Source organism: Paecilomyces variotii (genome assembly GCF_004022145.1).
Source record: "Paecilomyces variotii strain CBS 101075 chromosome Unknown C8Q69scaffold_10, whole genome shotgun sequence".
Classification (NCBI taxonomy): domain Eukaryota; kingdom Fungi; phylum Ascomycota; class Eurotiomycetes; order Eurotiales; family Thermoascaceae; genus Paecilomyces; species Paecilomyces variotii.
In genome coordinates, this window is record NW_021167149.1 from 658523 (window position 1) to 678112 (window position 19590).

At 49.7% G+C, this 19590-nt stretch overlaps 10 protein-coding genes across 10 annotated transcripts; 4 read left to right on the top strand and 6 right to left on the bottom strand.

The window, feature by feature from the left end:
• Positions 1-35: 35 nt before the first annotated feature.
• C8Q69DRAFT_67230 (putative alcohol dehydrogenase) lies at positions 36-1809 on the top strand. Its single transcript, XM_028633904.1, has one exon. The coding sequence runs from the start codon at positions 433-435 to the stop codon at positions 1567-1569; it is 1137 nt and encodes a 378-aa protein (XP_028482966.1). The 5' UTR covers positions 36-432; the 3' UTR covers positions 1570-1809.
• Positions 1810-2050: 241 nt separating this feature from the next.
• Positions 2051-4321, bottom strand: C8Q69DRAFT_487964 (putative exocyst complex component Sec6; the record flags this gene model as incomplete). Its single annotated transcript, XM_028632023.1, has 1 exon — positions 2051-4321. One exon carries the CDS (start codon positions 4319-4321, stop codon positions 2051-2053), a length of 2271 nt encoding a protein of 756 aa, XP_028482967.1.
• Positions 4322-5045: 724 nt separating this feature from the next.
• C8Q69DRAFT_475927 (mitochondrial 54S ribosomal protein YmL33) lies at positions 5046-6198 on the top strand. Its single transcript, XM_028631226.1, has one exon. It carries the CDS (start codon positions 5483-5485, stop codon positions 5765-5767), a length of 285 nt encoding a protein of 94 aa, XP_028482968.1. The 5' UTR covers positions 5046-5482; the 3' UTR covers positions 5768-6198.
• C8Q69DRAFT_67264 (hypothetical protein) lies at positions 5866-6544 on the top strand. The gene has a single exon (XM_028633905.1). The coding sequence runs from the start codon at positions 6042-6044 to the stop codon at positions 6408-6410; it is 369 nt and encodes a 122-aa protein (XP_028482969.1). The 5' UTR covers positions 5866-6041; the 3' UTR covers positions 6411-6544.
• Positions 6199-8598, bottom strand: C8Q69DRAFT_475929 (putative sphinganine-1-phosphate aldolase BST1). Its single transcript, XM_028631227.1, has 4 exons — positions 8233-8598; positions 7670-8147; positions 7474-7607; positions 6199-7425 (listed from the first exon to the last, which is right to left on the bottom strand). Exons 1-4 carry the CDS (start codon positions 8325-8327, stop codon positions 6414-6416), a joined length of 1719 nt encoding a protein of 572 aa, XP_028482970.1. The 5' UTR covers positions 8328-8598; the 3' UTR covers positions 6199-6413.
• On the bottom strand, positions 8586-10933 carry C8Q69DRAFT_475931 (homocitrate synthase). Its single transcript, XM_028631228.1, has 4 exons — positions 10555-10933; positions 10250-10476; positions 10025-10173; positions 8586-9959 (listed from the first exon to the last, which is right to left on the bottom strand). The coding sequence occupies exons 1-4, from the start codon at positions 10628-10630 to the stop codon at positions 8999-9001; spliced, it is 1413 nt and encodes a 470-aa protein (XP_028482971.1). The 5' UTR covers positions 10631-10933; the 3' UTR covers positions 8586-8998.
• Positions 10934-11909: 976 nt separating this feature from the next.
• On the bottom strand, positions 11910-12948 carry C8Q69DRAFT_509274 (hypothetical protein; the record flags this gene model as incomplete). Its single annotated transcript, XM_028633077.1, has 2 exons — positions 11910-12751; positions 12837-12948. The coding sequence occupies 2 exons, from the start codon at positions 12946-12948 to the stop codon at positions 11910-11912; spliced, it is 954 nt and encodes a 317-aa protein (XP_028482972.1).
• Positions 12949-13600: 652 nt separating this feature from the next.
• On the bottom strand, positions 13601-15066 carry C8Q69DRAFT_67291 (hypothetical protein). Its single transcript, XM_028633906.1, has 4 exons — positions 14579-15066; positions 14173-14514; positions 14012-14121; positions 13601-13946 (listed from the first exon to the last, which is right to left on the bottom strand). Exons 1-4 carry the CDS (start codon positions 14826-14828, stop codon positions 13725-13727), a joined length of 924 nt encoding a protein of 307 aa, XP_028482973.1. The 5' UTR covers positions 14829-15066; the 3' UTR covers positions 13601-13724.
• Positions 15067-16478: 1412 nt separating this feature from the next.
• C8Q69DRAFT_509276 (hypothetical protein) lies at positions 16479-17954 on the bottom strand (the record flags this gene model as incomplete). Its single annotated transcript, XM_028633078.1, has 1 exon — positions 16479-17954. The coding sequence occupies one exon, from the start codon at positions 17952-17954 to the stop codon at positions 16479-16481; it is 1476 nt and encodes a 491-aa protein (XP_028482974.1).
• A 588-nt stretch (positions 17955-18542) lies between these two features.
• On the top strand, positions 18543-19343 carry C8Q69DRAFT_446823 (hypothetical protein; the record flags this gene model as incomplete). Its single annotated transcript, XM_028629163.1, has 2 exons — positions 18543-18920; positions 19068-19343. The coding sequence occupies 2 exons, from the start codon at positions 18543-18545 to the stop codon at positions 19341-19343; spliced, it is 654 nt and encodes a 217-aa protein (XP_028482975.1).
• Between the last annotated feature and the right edge of the window lie 247 nt (positions 19344-19590).

A 19590-nucleotide genomic window follows, 5' to 3' on the forward strand; every position in this document is an offset into this window, starting at 1 on the left:
CTATCTAGTTTACTAGTTCACTAGGTAAATAATAATAATAATAATAATAATCATACTTGGAGTATTGGCTATGCTGATTGTCCAGACTCCAATGCTATTGTGAGTCTCCTTGCTATCTATGTCGAGGTTATGACGCAGCCATGCTGGAGGAATCCCGCCCAAGAACTGTATCCTCAAGTACCTACTAACTAGGTAGCATACCTAGACATATGCGTGATAGATACCACCCAAAACACCCGATACGAACACCATGAGGCGAAATATGTAGGAATATCCACCTTGAGATAGTTTGTCCGCTCCCCGAAGTGGCACGCAGATAGAGGGGTAAATCCGGTAAACCTATGTCATCAGAACCGAGTCCTGTATTGTATGTACATACTACGATAACATTTCTCAGTACCATTTGAAACCGAGATAACGTATTCGTCGAATATGGCAACATTAACCTCCCGATGTGCCGTCGTCTCACCAACACCCCGAAGTCCCATCAAGATCCTTCCGTTTGAAGTTGGTCGACCCCCAGCAGACAGCATTCATGTCGAGATCATCCAAGCCGGTATCTGCGGCACAGATCCCCATCTCTGGAAAGGCGACTACGGGCTTCGCGCGCCTGTCGTGCTTGGACATGAAGGTATAGGAAAAGTCATTTCAATGAACCCGACAGTCATCACAGATCACGCGGGCCAACCACTTCACGAAGGTGATATCGTATATTGGACTGCAATCCGTCCCTGCCGGAAGTGCTACTACTGTACTGTTCTAGACGACGAGTGTGGATGTCCTTCGAATGGATTCATGCATAACTACGAGGCACTTGCTCGAGCGAAGGAAGGTACCTGGGCTACATATAGCCAATATGCAACTCTGGGACCGCGCAATTCCTTTTATCGCGTCTCGTCTGACGTTCCGCCAGAGGCTTATATTGCCCTTGGCTGTGCACTTCCCGCGGTCATTCAGGCTACTGGCCGTTTACGAAAAGGCCACATCGAACCTCACAGCACTGTCCTCGTGCAGGGCTGCGGAGCGGTTGGACTGGCTGCCATAATGATGGCGAGATTGTCCGGTGCTTTGAAGGTTGTAGTGATTGATAGAAATCCCATTCGACTGGCCAAAGCCAAAGAATTCGGCGCTGATGACTGTATCAACTTGGACGAAGTCACGGATATGGGAGAGCGGGCGAAAAGAATCACCACCCAAGTTGTCGGAGATCGTGGTGTCGACCTAGCCATTGAATGCAGCGGCCATCCCAGCGCTATCAGGGAAGGGCTCGGCTTGCTGGCACGCAACGGTACCTATCTTCTCATTGGCACTTGGGCTGGGAAAGCAGAAGTTCTATTCGATCCTTTCGTCGTGGTCAACAAGGCTTTGCATATCCAGGGAAGCACTTACGGCGCTCCTCGCGACTATTACCGGGCCTCAAAGGTCGTTGAGCAGAATTGGCAACGGTTCCCACTGGCCAGCTGCGTAACGCACAAATTCAGCCTCGACGAGACGCAGCTCGGGTTGGAGACTGTAATGTCTGGACTAGCAGTAAAAGCGGTGGTTGAACCAAACCGCAAGGGCAATTAGAATCCTTTGAGTGAATTGTCCAAATGCAGAACGAATCTTTGGTTATTGTGGCTTTTAAATGTATAGCACATTTCGCATGATACGTTGTCAGAAGTGTCGAACTAGTGGTTTGTTTCTCTTTTGATGGGGTTCAAATCATGGAGAATATATCGAGTACAGATCACTGAAAGGATGTTTCGTTGACAATGGGTTTCCATCCTTCTCGCCGAGGACAGGTAAGGAAATGTTTCGTTAGGATTACTGTATAGACAACTTTCGTTTACACGTAGGAAGGAGCAAGTAGACCGGTGATGGGATAGACTCGATGTTGTATTGATTGGGAATAATCCTTAAAAGCCCCAGGAACGAAAACTAGACATGCTAACTTGCTGGAAACGCCAAACACCTCGCTTTTGTGCAGACCAGAACCTGGGTATTTTTTTATCTCACGTCATGTGTGTGCACTGCTAGAACATCTCGAAAGGAGAATGACAAAATAACCTCATCTGACCTTGCTCATCAGAGTCTCGATGCCTCTCTCGACACTCAACTCGGCTGCCTTTGCCTTCACCGCACTGAGCATGGAACGCTCAAAGTCATCACGACTCCGCAGAACGGCTTCCACCCACGATAGCTGGAGATCCCAGTACTCGGTCTTAAACGCCTCATAGACTGCAACGACTCCAGTTTTGTCGGCCTCAAGCAGACGAACCAGATAGTCGACCAGTCGCCACTTCTGCTTGATGCTGGCGAAGGACTCGGGGTACTTCTGGAAGAAGTCAAAGACTGTGAGGATGTCATCCTTGAACTTGTCTGTGTACGGGTCCTGGCGGCGGAACTTGACACCGCGGTTGCGGATGGCGGAAAGGTAGCGAACGAGCAGCTCATCAGACAGCTCTTCGACGAGGATGTCCGTGAGAGAAGGATGGAGAACGGGCGAGTAATCGGCCATGTAATCCTCAAAAGTGGAAGTGATACGCTTGACCGCAAATTCGCCATACCATTTCGGAGTAAAGAACTCGGGAAGGACGGCGCTGAAGTCAACGGTGAACATGAGTTCAACAAACTGCGAGAGACAATAGGTACTAAGATCAACGTAGCCGTCGCGAAGAGCATCAAGCTCGGCTGTGGCCGTCGACGCCAGGTATTTCGGCGAGACAAGTGGCTCGAAGTCGCGCTTGAAGCGAGTGAGATAACCGATTTGGCCGGACTCGTCGTTATCGTCAATACAGGCGATTTGGTCGTTGGCTATTGCGATCAGCCAGTCCTGTAGCGCCTGTAGACCTTCTGACATGTCACCGCCTGCAGCCTTGTATTTGCCGCTCTCCTCGTCAATGAGAGCTTGCCAGTTGCTCTGATGGCCTTTCAGGACAAGGAACATGGCATCGATAATACCTTCGACCACGTCTGTACGGTCCGAGGCACTAGAAGCCCCGATTTGCTCGTGCAGCATACGCCACATATCGGGGAGCGTCTTGGTGCGGAAATAGCCGTCAGCATTTGGTTCCAAGGCATCTGGCGATCTCTCGATCATTGCCTTCTTGTCTGTTGAGAATATACGGTCCATCCATTCGTTGACTGCATCGATGATGATATTGCGCCACTGTCGAATAAGCTCTGGTTCGCGATTGTCGAGAACGTTGGGTACGAGATCGGTCTGCTTCCAGCCTAATTTGGACATCTTTTTGTAGTATTTCTCGGTCCAATGGATGATGGCAAGCAGGTTATCTGGAGGGAGTTCAGGATCATCGATAAGACCGATAAGGAAATCGTGCATCATCCGATGATAGATATTAGTGTAGGTCTGATAGATCTTCCACTTCTTTGGCATGAGGGACTGCATCCCTTGCTGGACAACGAAAAGGTCATTGAAGAACCATTTGAAGCTCTTGTCCAGGTGGTCCGGTTCGCCCAGGAAAGCCTCCTTGGTAGAATCAAACTGGCTCTGAGCGTAGAACTCGATAGCCTGAATGAACTTCTCCTTGTAACCCCTGACTGTCTTCGGCCCGATATTCATAGACTTAAACCGGCTTGCCAGGTCCTTATGATCTTTCTGCGCCTCCTGCAATGCCCGCACCTTCTCGTCGTTCTTTTCTTCATTCATCACCACAACAGCCAAGCGAACAACCATGCTGCGATTATCCGACTGCACAAGCGGAATGAGGTTCATACAGGCAGTTCCCAGATGATCATCGAACCAGTCAATGACCGAATCCAGTCCCTGAAAGTAATCCACAAGAGTATCTTCACTGCTAGAATCGCCCGCTCTGCGAATCTGGTCCATCGCCTCATCCCGGAAATCCCGCAACCTCGAAATCTGCATATGTGCCTTGAGCAGATTCGGCTGGTTTTCCAGATCTTCATCATCGTCCTTCAAGAGTTCTTCCACCTCGGCAAGGTCAGCACCGAAATTCTCAAGACCCTTCTTCATCATTAACGTGGCCTCAAAATTTCGCTGCACCCTAGCCAGCTTGTCGATTTGCGAGAAATCATCCACCGAGGTCTGCGACTCCGCGCATAGCTTGTCTATTCCTTGCAACTCGTCTCTTGTCTTCGAAACGTGCCGTTGGCCTTCAGTCAGGAGGTTGATACTCCGCTGTACCGTTTCCAGCTGGTTACTCAGACCTTCCCTTAGCTGCGAATCGACGGCTGCCTTCTTCCGCGAGTATTCCGCTTTCAGAGCGGGGATCTTATCCAAGTCTTCGGGGTGACGGAGCAAGTCCTCGAGACGAGGCATCGCCACGGATCCCGCATCATTTCCATTTTGCGCCATGGCTCTAGATGGCCTCGTGTATTGATATCGATCTCTTGTCTGACTGGAAAGACGTTCGGAGGTGAGGGTGGAAGGTTCGTTGCCCGCACGAACCGATGCCGAGTGCTGAGGTGACGACTTCAGTCCTTTCTTTTGGGACAATATATCTTCCTTGTAAATAAGCCCCCCCTCTAATTTGATCACTGTCTGGGCGTCTGGACCGGAGGATATCCGTGCACCACCGGTTGGGACACTGCGCGATTGCCCCGGGTACAGAGAGGAAAGAAACGGCCTGGGTATCTCCCTTTCGAATATCGAATTCCACCGTTCGAGCGAGCGACTAATGGAAGTATCACGAGTAGGCCTGCAATAACCTGATTCAGGAGGCGCAGCAGTAGCAGCGGTAGCAACAGAAGTAGCAGTAGTAACAGAGGTTGTATCCGGAGTATGTGTCGTGATCGGAACAGCTTCCGTTTCAATCTCAGCAGCTTCACCAGAAGAACCGAAACAGTCCGCACCAGAAGCGCTATGAACACCTTCCTTGCGTATATTATTCAATTGACCCCCTCGAGATTCACGGCGAACGTTGGCCTCGCCGTCAGTCTGGAAGCGGCGGAGATGCTGCTCAAAGGCGGCTGCTCGCTCGGCCACCGATGGGGAACCCCGGCAGAACGCCCCACGTGACTCACCGCCCGACTCCATGGCCCTCCGATTTTCCGCCTCGGGGAAACTTTTGAGATAGCGGATCGGATCGAGGTGATTGACACTGGACGCAAGATCGGAGACTCGTGGGTTCCGAGTCAGAGACGGACTTGTCTTTTTCAGTTATTTTTTTTTCTCGTTTTCAGTCTCTCAGCTTACCAGATATTTTTCCCAGTATCCTTAATTGTCAATCAACGAGCGTCAAACGAACTCTCGGGGAAGGAAACCATCTGCTTTCAAAAAAGCAAGCAGCACGAGAGCTGATTCACAACATCAACCCAACAAGTCGTGGACAACTTTTGTCCAGAAACGACATAACAAGAAGACAGTGAAGTGAAGGCAGAGAGAAACCTCACGCGAACGAAACAAACAAGAACCGCGTTATAACAAGGCGGTGTCCTCCGAATTCAAAATCACAACACATTCCATCCTTCCCTCCTCCTCCTCCTTCGTACGTGAAACTCTACACCATCAGCCAAAATGAGCTACTTCCGAATCACGCTTATGCGCTCCGCCATCGGTCTGCCTACCCGGACAACAGGCGTGTTGAAGGCCCTCGGACTGAAGAAGCGTATGGCTACCGTCTTCCACCCCGTGACGCAGGATGTGGCCGGACAGATCATGAAAGTGAAGGAACTGGTTGATGTTCAGGAAGTTGATCGTCCTATGACGAAGCAGGAGGTGCATCTGGAGCGGAAGCCGGATCCAGGATACTATGTCGAACACCCAGCCGGTGCAGAGTGGAAGGAGAAGAGACGGGCATGAGGGAGTGCTGTCTTTTTTCGATTGACGACTCTTTTCATTTTTTGGGGGGAAATGCCGTGGGTCTGCTTTCCATGAGCCAAGGGAATTGCACGGGTACCAATTGCCTGTCAGAATGATCGGATATTCAACGGAGGCATCAATGCCCTACGGCTCAATAATTGGCCTCACGCCTCTGACAAAGATGTTGAATGGAAAATACATGTGCTGATTTCTGAGATTTTCATTCAGCACATGTTCGATGGAGGTCATGTTTGATGCCAGTTTCCAGGGATAGATGGCCATGTCTTTGGTTTTGCTATCGCATACCGCATGTCCCACTACTCTCCTATGGTGCTACTTTGTATTTGAAACTTTGTTCTACTGTATTATAGAATCTCATCCTACGCGGCATAATGGCCGATTATCACAAGATACGAGATATATACGACATCTCTATTACTCAATGACGCTAGTAATAATAGACAGCCTAAGCAAGACTGTTGGAACACCAGAAGTACGCCGCCAACACCAAAAAATAACTATCCGTATCCACACTCCATCTGACCCCAAGCCATTCGTGTATATACATGGAGCTTTCCAAGGCAGCACCTGGAACTTTTTTGATTCTCAGTTGACACGCCGTGAGGGTGTAAGGCGGGCCTGATCTTTATGCTTTATAAAGCGTGTCCAGGAAGCCCTCTGCCAAACGGGTGACAATACTCTTATCGGGTATGCTACCTGCCACACCGTACAGAGCGGAGGTGTCTCCACGTTTGCGCGCGTAGGAGTTGCCCTGTCTCACCCTCTCTTCAGCTTTCTCAAGCTCTGCCCGGACGACGTCGATGAGGTCCTCAGTAAGCTTGTCCACCGCTGCGGCAGTCGGAATGGTGAAGGCAACGTGCATCGCTGCTGGAGACTGCAAAGCGTTGAGATGCCATCCCTTAGCAGACAATTCGTCGGCGATGTCATAGATATCGACACCGTCATTCTTGCTCGTCCAGGAGACAACGCTGACGAGCGGCTGTCCAACGACCACCAGGTTTTCCGAAAGAATTGGGTGCTCACGAATGGCAGACTCGAACTTCTTTGCTGCCGTCATGATCTGGTTGCAACTCTCAATGTATCCAGATACCCCCATACTCATGAGACTAGTCCAGCAGCCTGCAATCAAAGCACCAGGTCGGGATCCTGCCACGGAGGGAGAGGCATAGACACCGCCAGACCAATCAGGATACACAAAGTATTGATAGCTGCGGTAGGTACGGTTGCGGTAGAGAAGGACGGAGTTGCCCTTGGGAGCGAAACCATACTTGTGGGTGTCAACACTGATACTCGTGACGCCCGGTTGACGGAAGTCGAAACCGCCCTGTTCCTCGTAAGGGGATGGATAACCCGCCTTCTTGAGGAAGGCAATCACGAAGGAGCCCAAGCAGCAGTCAACGTGCAGGGGAATCTTGTACTTGGTAGCAAGACGGGAAAGAGCGGGGATGTCGTCGACAATGCCATGAGGGAAGTTAGGCGCAGAGCCCACCAAGAGGACAGTGTTTGGGTTGATAAGACGGCGAACAGCACGGATGTCGACTTTATAGTCGGGTGCTGGGCACGGAACACGGTGCAATTTGATCTTGAAGTATTCGCAAGCCTTGTAGAATGCGGCATGAGCAGTGTCGGGAATAATCCTGTATGAATTAGTCGAGATTTTCAGCAGCGTTGCTGGCCTGACTTACATTTCAGGTGCAGTCACACCACGCTCGATATACGCCTTTTGACGTGCTCCCAGACAAGCCATGATGATCGACTCTGTTCCACCACTGGTAGTCACACCAGCACCATCAGAGGGGCCATTGAACAGCGCCAGAACCTGATTCGATAATAGTCAGTTACTGCTTTGGATTTTTCAAGCAGAGCAAAAGAGATACTGACCATAGCAACGATTTCCGCCTCCATCTTGCGAACGCCGGGGAATACATCCGGGTGAATAGGGTTCGCGACACCAAACTGGCCAAAGGCTTCGGTCTGTAGCTTCAATAGGTCCTGGCCACCATGATACACGGCACCACTGACACGACCATCCTCCCACTTTGTATGCTCCATGCTGGCGAGCTTATTGAGTTCCTCACGCACATGGTCGGGGGTCCATCCTTCCTCGGGGAGTTCAAGGTATCTCGTCACGCCAGGGCCCGACGAGACGAGCTTAGATTCTAATTTCGTGAGAGCTGTCGTGACTTCCTTGTCCACCTGGCCGCGAACTCCAGGAATACGCAGAACTATCCGGAAAACCCATAGACGGATCAGAGCAAAGATATTCCGGATGCTGCCGATGATGCCGTAGCCGCGAACAGAGTAGAAAGTTTTGCGGGTAGCGCGGAGGATGAATAGGATAAAAATGATATTTCGCAGCCTGTTCCATCGTAGATATCAAATTAGCTGTGTGAACTATTGCCTGTATGTCTGAAGACAGCTGGGTTCGGTGGCATGCTACTTACAGCTCCAGATTCAACGCGGCGAGTTGGAAAGCGGATGAGCTCCGTGGCCCCATCAGCTTGTTCTGCAGGGCCACTGGAATGATGGTGGAAGTCATGATGGATGGACGATAGCGATACAAGTAATTATGTTGGCGACCCTAAGGAATGGAGGGATGCTTGTCAGAGCTCAAGAGACGACCAGGACGCCAGATGCTGAAAAAGCCGCCATAGGCATAGTTAGGTAGGCAGGCGTTTAACTAGTAGTTCAAGAGCCTCGGCAGGTGCATCCCCGCAGGCCGCAGTTTCACCATGACGTTGCCACGGACAAAATGCAGCCGCTATGGCACGAGACTTACGGAAGTATTACTACCAGACCTGAGGTTGAGATCGAAACAAAACACTGCTACAAAAAAGAAGTTCATGTGGTTGAAATGTCAATTGAGCGACACTGCAGATATTACTAATCTCTGCCAAAAAGTGCTCCGACTCGCGGTATAGTTAAATACTCGCGGCCGACTAAACAAGAGCATGCATGCTATGTACAGGGGTTGAGACTATCGCTCTCCAAACACCAGCCTCCCTTTTATGCGTAATAAATCAGAGAGCTTTTTTAAGACCCAAAGAAACCGAAAATAATTCCCAAGCAAAACGCAAAAAGAGCATAGACAAATGACGTCATCTTTCCGGCAAACTGCCCGTTAATATATCAACTCTTTAAATCGAGTTAATCTGGACATGAGGATTCTTCTTTTCTTTCTTTCGTCGTGACTGTTCAAATATCGGTCATTTAGGCGGAGACCTCAACTCCGTTCGCGGCCATCTCCTTCTCCTTGGCAGCGAGCTGGGCCTTCTCCTCAGGGGTGAGCTCAAGCAGGGGCTTGTCCTCACCGGTCTTGAGGTTGCGGTGGTAGGCACGGATGATGCTGTCGGCATCATCAACGGCGATGGGTCGGATATCAGCCAGAGCCTTGATCTTGGCGGTACACTCCTTGTACTGAGCATCCGTCATCTCGATGTTGAGCTGCTGAGCACGCGACTTGATGGCGTTCCAGCCAGTCAGACGGGAAGCGAAGTGGACGTAGCGGGTCATGCCAAAGTCGGCGGGGTTGATGATTTCGTAGGTGCTGGGGTTGTTGAGGATGGCCTTGGCGTGGATACCGGCCTTGTGGGTGAAGGCACAGAAACCGGTGATGTAGTTGTTGAAGGGGATGTTGACCTGGACGGCCTCGGCGACGAGGTCCTCAATGTCCTTGAGCTTCTCGAGCTTGTACTTGCTCTTGACGTAGTCGCGGTCGACAGCCATCATACGGGCCATCAGACCACCCAGGGGAGTGATACCGTTACGCTCACCAATACCCAGGACGGAGGTGTCAATGTGAGTGGCACCGGCCTCCAGAGCGCAGTAGGCGTTGGCGATAGCACATCCAGTGTCGTTGTGGAAGTGAGTCTCGATATCACACTTGACAACACCTCTCAGGACGCGGACCAGCTCGTAGACCTGGCGAGGAGAAGCGCAGCCGACAGTGTCCGCAATACCGACACGGTTGACACCGATCTGGTCGACCGCGGAGTAGAGGGACAGAAGGTCAACCAGGTCGGATCGGAAAGAGTCCTCGCTGGAGAATCGGATCTCAATGCCCTTGGACTTGACGAATTCGATAACTTCGATGGCAGCCTTCTTGATGTAGGTCATGTCCTTGCCGTGGGAGTGCTCACGGAGGTAAGAGGAGGTACCAATGACGACGTCACTTTATGCAGTCAGTCAGATATATATTATTCTGGGGAAATAGCCGGCAATTGAAGAAGTACTTACACTCCGTCAACACCAGTCTCGACAGCGATCCGGGCATCGTCCATGTGGCATCGGATGTGGGTGAGGATCTTGGCCTTGAGACCCAGCTTGCAGATGGCCTCACAGTCCTTTCTCGACTGCTCCGAAGCGCAAGGGCTGGTGAGCTCGATCTGTATAGGATCTAGTTGTTAGGAACCATTTCTCATCCGGGGGGGCTCTGGTGACTCTCGAGAACAGGTGACTCACGTAGTCGACACCGAAATCGTCGAGGGCCTTGGCGATCTCAATCTTCTTCTCCGTGTCGAAGAAGGCGTTGGCGAACTGCTCACCCTCACGGAGAGTACTCTCGATGATCTTGAAACGGGAGACATTGCTCAGGAAGTCGGTGACACCAGCGTTGTGGCCGTAAGGGTTGCGAGCGACCGAGGGGTGAGGGTTCTCGCGGCTCTGAACGGCCGTGAAGTCTCCATGGTCTGCAATTACTTTTGCACATAGTATTAGTGATCCGAAACCCCAGCAGATTTTCCCAACTGCTCATCAGGATGCCGTACCGTTAGCACCGTTGCCATTGGCATGGCCGTTGACACCGTTGGTGTGCCCATTGGTTTCGTTTGCACCGGGACACATTTTGTATGTGGAGCGGGGTTGTTACTGTGAGGAATATATACGGCGGGGAGCGATCCCGGGTGACGGACAGGGGCAATGCTAATGAGAAAGATGAAAAGAAAACGACCAGACAGAGCCCGGGATGGTATTTATCGCAACAGAAATTCGTGAAGAGGAGAGCAGAGTAAGAGTCAGAGTCAGAGCAGAGCCGGGTGGAGATTTAAACCCGGGCGATCTGGGAATGACTCGACCAGGCGCTTTTTCCTCTGCGGCAAAAAAAGATTGGGCGAACTGGGAAATTTTCTTTTCACAGGCCGGCAGCGGTGGGGATCGTCCGTAACGGTATTGAATAATAAATTACCGCCGGACAGACATCACCTTGTAGTAATTATTATTCCTTTCGCCCGTGCAATTGGAAATTGTATAACTGCTGACAAGCTGATGATCTTGAATTACTTTGATTTTATATATATATATATATATATATGGTCTGCTATGTATATGTATGCGTTGTTGTTCTCCGTCGACAGTATGAAATTCGGGGTTGCCGCCACACATCTTTTTCTTGTGTGCCAAAAAAACAGGCCCTTACCGACATCGGCCATCGGTTGCTGAGGGGGTTCCGCACCCGTCAAAAATAATTACCATTGACTACGATAAGATCACGAGTCTAGACATAGTTTGTTGCTAAGCAATCCTTTTTATTCCTGGGAACACTCTCTAATTCGCTCTATAGCGCTCTATATGGTACGATTCTAAGACGCCCGCAAAATCACTATGGGAGCAACGTCACCGCGAGATTTATCTCTGGCTTAGTAGGATTATTGCCTAGCACATAATATGGAAGTACCTTTATTCGTATCGCCGTCTGGGGTGCAGTAGGCGAGACGTCACCGTCCAAGGTTGTCGGCCGACTCAGCATCTTTTTCCGTCTTCCCGTTGGTCGGTACTGTCACTCTCCTTTCCTAGGCTAGAGATCTCGTAGAACTTAGTACAGACAAGAACACATCCGGTTATTAGTCATATTCTCAGCCCCTCAGGTGGGTGTTTTGGACGAACTACTACTATCAATCGTTTCCTAACGACATAAATACGGGATTGACTACTTTGAGAGTATCCTGAAGGCAACGCTTTGGGGGCCCAGCTAGGGACGAGCAGATAATTTCTACTAAGATAGTCTATGGTGTTGAGTTAACTAGCATGACCCCTTCTCATACAAGCCTTAACCCCATACTTCCATCTGGGCCGAAACAAATAGATACATGTCAAAACGAGCGTCATAGCATCAGATGCACTCTTCTCACTCACTCCAGCTCTTCAGCTTGGACACCTGGTGGGTGAAGACGCGACCGCGAGTGCGCTCCATCTGGTTGTACAGATCGCCGTCGATCGACTCGACCCTTCCTTCAGGGTCATCCCGGTACTTTCTAGGATTCTCGAACTCGCCCATGTTGACGGCAACTCTTCTGCGACCAAGGCGCTGGATCTTAGACTGGCGGATGCCATATCCACGGTTCCCTGGGCCCATAACATTACCCAGTCCAATTGTCCGGTTCTTGCGCATGCCAAAGTATAAACCAGCGATGACGAGAAGAACAGCACTCACACTGATTGGCAGACCGAGGATGAGTCCCAATTTATTGTACGGAGTCTGAGGCGGAGGCTTGTAATGCTCTATGCGTCTATGCGTGAGCTGAACTCTTGGCCCCTGTCGATAACTCGCTCGCTGATTCGAAGTCGGTTCGTTTTCAATGATATACAACGTCAAATTGTTTCGAGCCTTCCCTTGCAGCCATTCTTGACGCATCTTCAGAGGGATATATCCGTAGCTGTTCTCTGTTCTGTCCGACGTGAAGGCAGAATCGCCCTCCAGGGGAGTGCAATATCGCAGCTCGATCGTAATGGTTGCATTGACAGGATAATAATCAGGATTCCAAGTCACGTAGTATGTCGAGTCAACCGTAACATTGCTTCCGTCCTTGGGCAAGCAGAATGGCGAATATGGTTGATCAAACTCGGTACAGACGGGAAAGTCGCCAGCATATGGCCGCGGGTCTGTAATGGCGGCCGTATTGAACTTGGGCACGTCTGATGCCATAGCATCTGATGTCTCTAGAGTGGATACTGCAGACTCGGGGGCCACTGAATAGGTCAGAAAGAGAGGCTCACAGCAACACTCCAACGAGACGCGTCATGTAACTAGACATGTAAAAGAACAATTACTCACAAGTTTCTCCTCCGTTGATTGCCTCGCTGGTTTCTATGGCAGTACTCAGGGCTACCATCACCCCATAAACTAAGATGACGGGCCACAACCCGCATAGCTCGACAAGCTGCATGTTGCCTACCTAGAGTAGCCAGCCACCAGGTGCATGAAATACGATGGTTGCTGAGAGGTGTCGTTTTCAATTCGAGACAGGAGACTAGTTGGATAATCTTCTAGGCATAGTATCTAATACTAGACGCAGACGGTGTGTCCGTCGTGGATGTCAAGAACATGCTGTAGTAAGCAGTCAACCACCAGCACTGTTTCTTGTTGGGGAAGGTGCTATCCCCGAGAGGACAACCCGGTCAGGTGCAATCGGTAAAATCTCGAGGATCGATGTTTTCTGCCTTGGTCTGGGAACGAATCTGTATACGTATGGAAGCGGTGCATGGAAGGTCACCGGAAGGCTACTGTCTTGCAACAGAACCTATTAGGTCACTAGGATCTAGATCCTTTTGTAGGTGTATTTAAAAGATAAATATGAAGCCAACTCCCTACTTAGATCGAGGGTCAAGCCAGCAACTACCTATTCCCCCTAGCTACCTCAGTTCAATATGCTCAACACTTCCGTGCCATATGGTTTGACAGGTATTCCAGATAAAGTTGGTATGAAACGGCCATGGCTAGAAATTCTTCCTCAGATCTTGAAATTGTACATGATGTGCTAGCAGCTAACCGGTTTCAACCTGCATATAGAGATGCATTTCTCTTTTGGCCGCCTTAACTAGCCGGAACGCTGTTCTCCCCTGGGTTTCTCCATTATGTGCAACGATACTTCTATCTGAAAAGCCATATTGCCCCTTGAAAACTCGTGAAAAAAGTCGTAAACATAAGCCGGGCCCATAAGGCTTACAACTCCATCTCCTCCTCAGACATCCCGCTGCTGCTGCCGAACTGAATCTTCCAGTATTTTTGCTCGCCAGATGAGGCATCGACGACCCGATTCACTTTCTTTACCGATGTTCGGGGGGAGAGCGCGCTGGCACATTTGGTTATGCGGACGAGATGCGTCCATATCTTGTTTCTTGCGGAGGGGTTTACACCCCATTCCTGGCAATGCCAGAAGGAGTACTATAAATAAATAAAAAACTTAGATAAGAATTATTGTATCACAGAATAGTCATAGGAGCTCTTACTTTATCGTCGTTGTCAATACGCAAGAAGCTGAACATCTCACCATCCGTTACACAGCCGTAGATAATGCTGTTGATGTGGTTCTCTTTCTTGCGAATTTTGTGGACCATTGCTATGAAGTATGGTTAATTGATGTTCAATAGGGTGTGACTAGCTAACTTACCCATATAGGCCAGGCATTGTCCCAAACCAGTGCCGTGGTTACACCTATCCTTGGCCTCGCAAATCACAAGGTTCGTATCCAGCCCGTGATCCCCATACCACATAGTGTAGTCTGACCTGCCGTTGAGAATGACAGCTTGTCCCTTATGGACGATTTCGCATTCAAGGTGGGTCTCAGCTGTGAGAGTTACAGGCTTCTCCGTTCTCTCTGGATGTCTCATAGCAACATTCTTCTGTTCGACCCGGACACAGGCTTGGAGTATAATGTCTAACTTCCAGCGAACTGTAGCTTCATTTGTCGGGTCGTGCCCCAAAGCCTGCTCCATATCGTAGATTCTCGATACTAAAAAGAAAGAAAAGGTCAGAACTCAGAAAAGAAAACGGCATTCAGAAAATTCAAGACTTACGAACGGTCTCTGGCACTGGTATGATATCTTTTTCCTCCGGTCCCCAAATTTCCTCCAATCTATCGTCACGTTTGAGGCCGAACGCATCTCTCACTTCTGAGAGCCTTAAGCTGCTGGCCGCCAATACAGGCAGTTTGTCCATTTCACGCAAGACATAATCTACATCCTCTGGTGCAGCTTGCTTCCCTTCCTTCAGCCCACGAAGTAGTGATTTGGCTTTTTGGACCCAACGAAGCTTGTTTAGAGGCATATCGTGCAGAGATCAAGGGAAGTATAGGACACAGAAGATAAAGAGTAAGCGAACAGGGCAGAAAAATGAGCTTGTAGAGGGGAAATTTCAAGCTTGGCGGAAGTAGAGAATTGATTTAGTCAGAGAGAAGCGAGCTCAGCAAGCGGGGAGAAAGTGAGCTGAAGGAAAGACAGGAGGGAAGTCAGCTTGACGGAAGAGAAGAGAAGAGAAGAAACGAAGTGGGATGGAGCAGATGAAGTCGAGCTGAGAAGAATTTAATCAGAAAGAATCGAGCTCAACAAGCGGGGAGAAAGTGAGCTAGAGGAAAGACAGGAGGGAAGTCAGCTTGACGGAAGATAAGAGAAGAGAAGAGACGAAGTGAGATGGAGACAGATGAAATCGAGCTGAGAAAAATGTAATCAGAGAGAAGCGAGCTCAGCAAGCGGGGAGAAGTGAGCTAAAGCAAAGACAGGACAGAAGAGAAGAGTCGAAGTGAGATGAAGAAAGATGAGGTCGAGCTGAGAAAAAGCAGTCCTTCAGGGCTCCTGGATCTATCTATCCATCCATCCATTTGTCTGCCTGTTACTACTTTAGTACTAGTACGACTAGTACGCCTAAAGCATCTGCCTGGAGAAAAGGCATCAGTGCATATATGCAAGTGCTCAAGTATGCCTGCTTTAACTATGGATCAGCAATATATTTTGCATGGTTATAGTTGCTCTAAGTAACCTAAAACATGATACAGATGATAGGATACATAGAATGCTATACGGACCTTCTCTTCGATGCATTATGTACCCTACCCTACCCCACGAACTAGAGCGGTATGGCAGCATGGACTCCTACAGGTTTAGTGTCCTAAGTATATAACTTCAGACTCGGGGGGTGTTTCAAGGACATTTATTATCTATCTAAACTACCTAGATAAGATATAAGGACTTAAGACCAAATATCAGGATAATGCTTGATAAAAGATAACTATAGCATGACTAGTAATATGTCTGCCATGGCTTATGCCCATAGCTGAGCGCAGTCCATTTCTATCGATCTTGACCAGGTCAGATATGTGAGTTGTGAAATAGCGTAACTATATAACGTCCCTAAGGGTAATTTCTAGCACATACGACCATAGGGTGTGGAAAACAGGGCTTCCCGTCCGCTCAGCCGTACTTAAGCCACACGCCGGCAGGTTAGTAGTTGGGTGGGTGACCACCAGCGAATCCCTGCTGTTGTATGTTTTTCTTTTTTTTTAATCTGAAATCTATTTTGCCTCTCCCAATTCTTGTCGTTAGCCATTGTTGCTGCCTTGATTTCCCGTTGAAATTTCAAAGTGATAGAGGGCTTGTCAACAATTGACTGTGTGCAATATGTGGCTTCTCCGCTATCTTGAAGATAACTTAACTGGTCTGCCCTTCTAGTTGATTATCCGTGTCGAGATTGCTGACCGGAGCTTTGGTTGCTTCCTAGTGGCTGGAATGAATTGTATATAGTAGAGGGTAACAGAGACGGTTATCATGCATGCTATGTTGTAAAATTGGGACTCGTGCAAGGAATATGTTCCATATATTGGCTTCAACTGGATGTTTTCCTATAACCAACCTGGACCGTGGTATATGATTCGTATAGTTAAATAAAGTAAATTGCAGCAATATATGCCTCGCATGCTGTTCATCATGAAGCGTTGACGGCAACACCGCCATCCACACTGTTCGTATCCTCGTCCGCGGACGTATGTATGGCATTACGTGGACCGTGAAAACCAAGACTTCTTTCCGCAATGACCTTATAAGCTTGACTGAGCCGCTCGGCATTTGGATCGCCATTGCTTGCGTCCAGCTTCTTCGCGCCCATTTCGCAGATGCAGACCTTGTCGATTGGGATGTCTCGGGCCCAAAGGAAAGGGATCTTTGTGCTATCATCTGCTCCGGGTCGTTTGTTTTGCATTTGCTTCTGTTTCTTCTCCGGTGGCCTGTTTCCCTCGTCTTTACCTCCCTCAGCATCAGAATTGCTCTCTGCGGATAATTGATCCTCGGAGATACCGGTAGCGATTATTGTTGAACGAGGCTGCGTTCTGTCTGTATCAATATAATAGTCTCGGTAATGCGCGAGGATGTCTCGCGCATCGAAGGTATAAGTGCCGTTTTTGGGTCCACCGTCGCGACGACGTCCGCGTCCGGCATAGATTGTATTTACGATGGTAGCGTGGAGGAGAAGTGGTCTTGCTTTTGGCTTCTTTTCCTTCAGTTTAATTTTAGAGCTGGAGGGACCGGATGTTGGGTCTTCTGCGATTCCTGTCGGAACCTCCTCTAGAAGTGATTGCTGGAGTGTTGCTTCAGCTTCTGGGCGGGAGCTAGATTCCACCTGCTGCAAACCCTCACTGTTTCCTTCGGCCTTCTGCGATCCCTGATTTTCTGATGCTGCTGGCTTTTTGTATTCTCCCTCTAGGAAACCAGCCTCTAGGAATTTCTCGCGCAACAGCACGCTGAAGGGATAGAGACGAGATGTAGGGTCCACCGGGGCCGCATACAAAACAGTAGCAGAGCGGGCACGTGGGAGTGCATGCATAGATTCAAGAGACACAATCAAAGGTTCAGGCGAATCAGGAGTCACAGGACGGACGAGATCTGTACCAGTAGCCAATTGCTCAGATGCCGTAGGGAGGAGACCTTCCCGCGCCTCAGCCGTCGCTGGCGGCTCCGAATCAACAAAGTCTGGATTCAATGGCGTCTCCAATAAAGCTCTAGCTCGATTCTGCATTGACTTCGCGCGAGCTTCTGCCTCTCGCGCAATCGAAACCAGATCCAAAGACTGCAGCAGGTTGATCGCTTCGTCCAGGCGCTCTTTGGTCGGCAGACTCATTACTCCCAGCGTCAGATGGAGCGTCCCAACTGGCCTGACAGCTCCATCAGGAATAAGCGGCGGAGTGGGTTTCAGAGGATGGTCGTTTTCTGTCCGGAGACGAGACGGAATTGCTGCCTTGAATGTGGCAATGGACGATTCCAGTTGAGGCAGAGAAACATCATTGACGAGAGGGAAGCAGAGGAAATGCGTCAACGGTGGCTTCTTTTCTCTTTTCTGGTTGTGATTGTTATTCCTGAGATTCCTAGCCCTGTGAGGAGGACCAGGCTGGTCTCTAGGTTCTGACATGCCCGAGAAGCGATAGGATGCGGAGGATAAGGATGAAAAATCTGAACGGAATATCACAGGCCCAAGAGGCCTGGTTCGTAGCATGGGAACTGAATATGGGGGACGTTGTATTTCAATCTGATCAAAATCCCCCAAGCTGACAGGCTAAGTATACTGCCTCAGCTGGTGCCGTCATAGCATTTGCGCGAAAGAAGCACTAACGAAGTAGTGGCGAAGCTCAGTCTAGAGCTTGTAGCTGGTGTGGAAGCAAAGAATCCTGGGAGTCTGTTGGTTAATCCGTAAGAGTCGAACGTATAACAAATAACAAAATATAAATAACTAGATAACACAAGCAGTAAGCACAGGGTAATTAGTTCGAATGGGCAAATAGGAGTGGCGGTTAAGGAGCTGACGGGGAGAACCTTGGGAAGCAGCAGAAGCTCCGGAGAATCCATGATGTGATGCCATCTCCGCGTTTCCTTCCAACAAAAACCGCTCTGCTTGATTCCTCATCAACTCAATCCAAACCCACACTCTTCTTCTAGCTTCACAATCCTCCATCTCTGGCGTCCATCTGAATTTGTACAGTACATACATACATAGCTCACCATGTTTTCTCGAACTCCTCGCGCTCTCGTCTCTGCTCGACCATCCTTCCGTCTTGCCCGGGTGTCGCAGACCTCAACCCCGGCTGCCGTCCAGCGGTTCCAGACCAGAAACCGTGCAGTCCTCTCGTCCAGCGAGGCCTACAGCTCGCGATCTTTCCATTCCTCGTCGGTCGCCTTCAAGGGCATCACCCCAGACTCCTCGGACCCCGCTCCTCCCAAGTCTCAGACCATCTCCGCCGACGAGCCCAGCTATGTGACGGAACCTTCACCGCTCACGGACCAGGAGTATCGCGAATGCTCGGAGCACTACTTCAATGTACTTCTTTCAGAGCTCGAGAAGGCGCAGGAGGAGGGTTCCGATATGGAGGCTGAGTATGCGGTATGTTGAGCAGAGCTTTCTTTTCTATGCGAGGACAGTATTGAAGAGAATCAGCCCTGATGGAATGATTTTCCCCATCGAGCTTGAGGAGCCCTTCAGAATAATCTGCCGTCTCTTATGTCGAATGCTAACTGCTGCCATTCTTAGGCTGGCGTCCTAAACGTCATCGTTCCCAGCGCTGGAACCTACGTCCTGAACAAGCAACCGCCGAACAAGCAGATTTGGCTCAGCTCACCCATCTCCGGCCCCAGACGCTATGACTGGGTTGTTGTGGGGGACAGGATGCATGAGAAGCAGGATACACGGGGTCAGCTCAATGGCCAGTGGATCTGTCTGCGTGACGGCTCGAACTTGACCGACCTGTTGAACAAGGAATTGACATTGAGCATTCCCAAGATCATCTACGACGAGGACTCTTCGTGAGGCAGAAGTTGAATGTCGGACCAGCAATTCTACAGAGAGAAGATATGATAGAATAACCAGTGTTAGGAGTAATCACAGTGGCGGATATTAACCTGTACAGAGAGCTATTCTATGGGCAGGTAATATGCCAGAGCTTCTGCTTTGAACGTGTAATATGGATACACAGAATACGAATCCAAAGTCCAGTTGATAGTGTCCCATGATGCCAGAATAAAGCCTCTTCGCCATGAGCCTGGATACATCCTCT

Bases quoted from the DNA above. Each gene is read 5' to 3' on its own strand.
- C8Q69DRAFT_67230 (XM_028633904.1), top strand. From the start codon at position 433: ATGGCAACATTAACCTCCCGATGTGCCGTCGTCTCACCAACACCCCGA.
- C8Q69DRAFT_475927 (XM_028631226.1), top strand. From the start codon at position 5,483: ATGAGCTACTTCCGAATCACGCTTATGCGCTCCGCCATCGGTCTGCCT.
- C8Q69DRAFT_67264 (XM_028633905.1), top strand. From the start codon at position 6,042: ATGGCCATGTCTTTGGTTTTGCTATCGCATACCGCATGTCCCACTACT.
- C8Q69DRAFT_475929 (XM_028631227.1), bottom strand. From the start codon at position 8,327: ATGACTTCCACCATCATTCCAGTGGCCCTGCAGAACAAGCTGATGGGG. The intron at 8,148-8,232 runs GTAAGTAGCATG...ACGATGGAACAG, and splicing joins GCCGCGTTGAATCTGGAGCT to GCTGCGAAATATCATTTTTA. The intron at 7,426-7,473 runs GTAAGTCAGGCC...TAATTCATACAG, and splicing joins GGTGTGACTGCACCTGAAAT to GATTATTCCCGACACTGCTC.
- C8Q69DRAFT_475931 (XM_028631228.1), bottom strand. From the start codon at position 10,630: ATGTGTCCCGGTGCAAACGAAACCAATGGGCACACCAACGGTGTCAAC. The intron at 10,477-10,554 runs GTACGGCATCCT...AAGTAATTGCAG, and splicing joins CAATGGCAACGGTGCTAACG to ACCATGGAGACTTCACGGCC. The intron at 10,174-10,249 runs GTGAGTCACCTG...GATCCTATACAG, and splicing joins ACGATTTCGGTGTCGACTAC to ATCGAGCTCACCAGCCCTTG.
- C8Q69DRAFT_67291 (XM_028633906.1), bottom strand. From the start codon at position 14,828: ATGCCTCTAAACAAGCTTCGTTGGGTCCAAAAAGCCAAATCACTACTT. The intron at 14,515-14,578 runs GTAAGTCTTGAA...CTTTCTTTTTAG, and splicing joins ACCAGTGCCAGAGACCGTTC to TATCGAGAATCTACGATATG. The intron at 14,122-14,172 runs GTAAGTTAGCTA...CATACTTCATAG, and splicing joins ACAATGCCTGGCCTATATGG to CAATGGTCCACAAAATTCGC.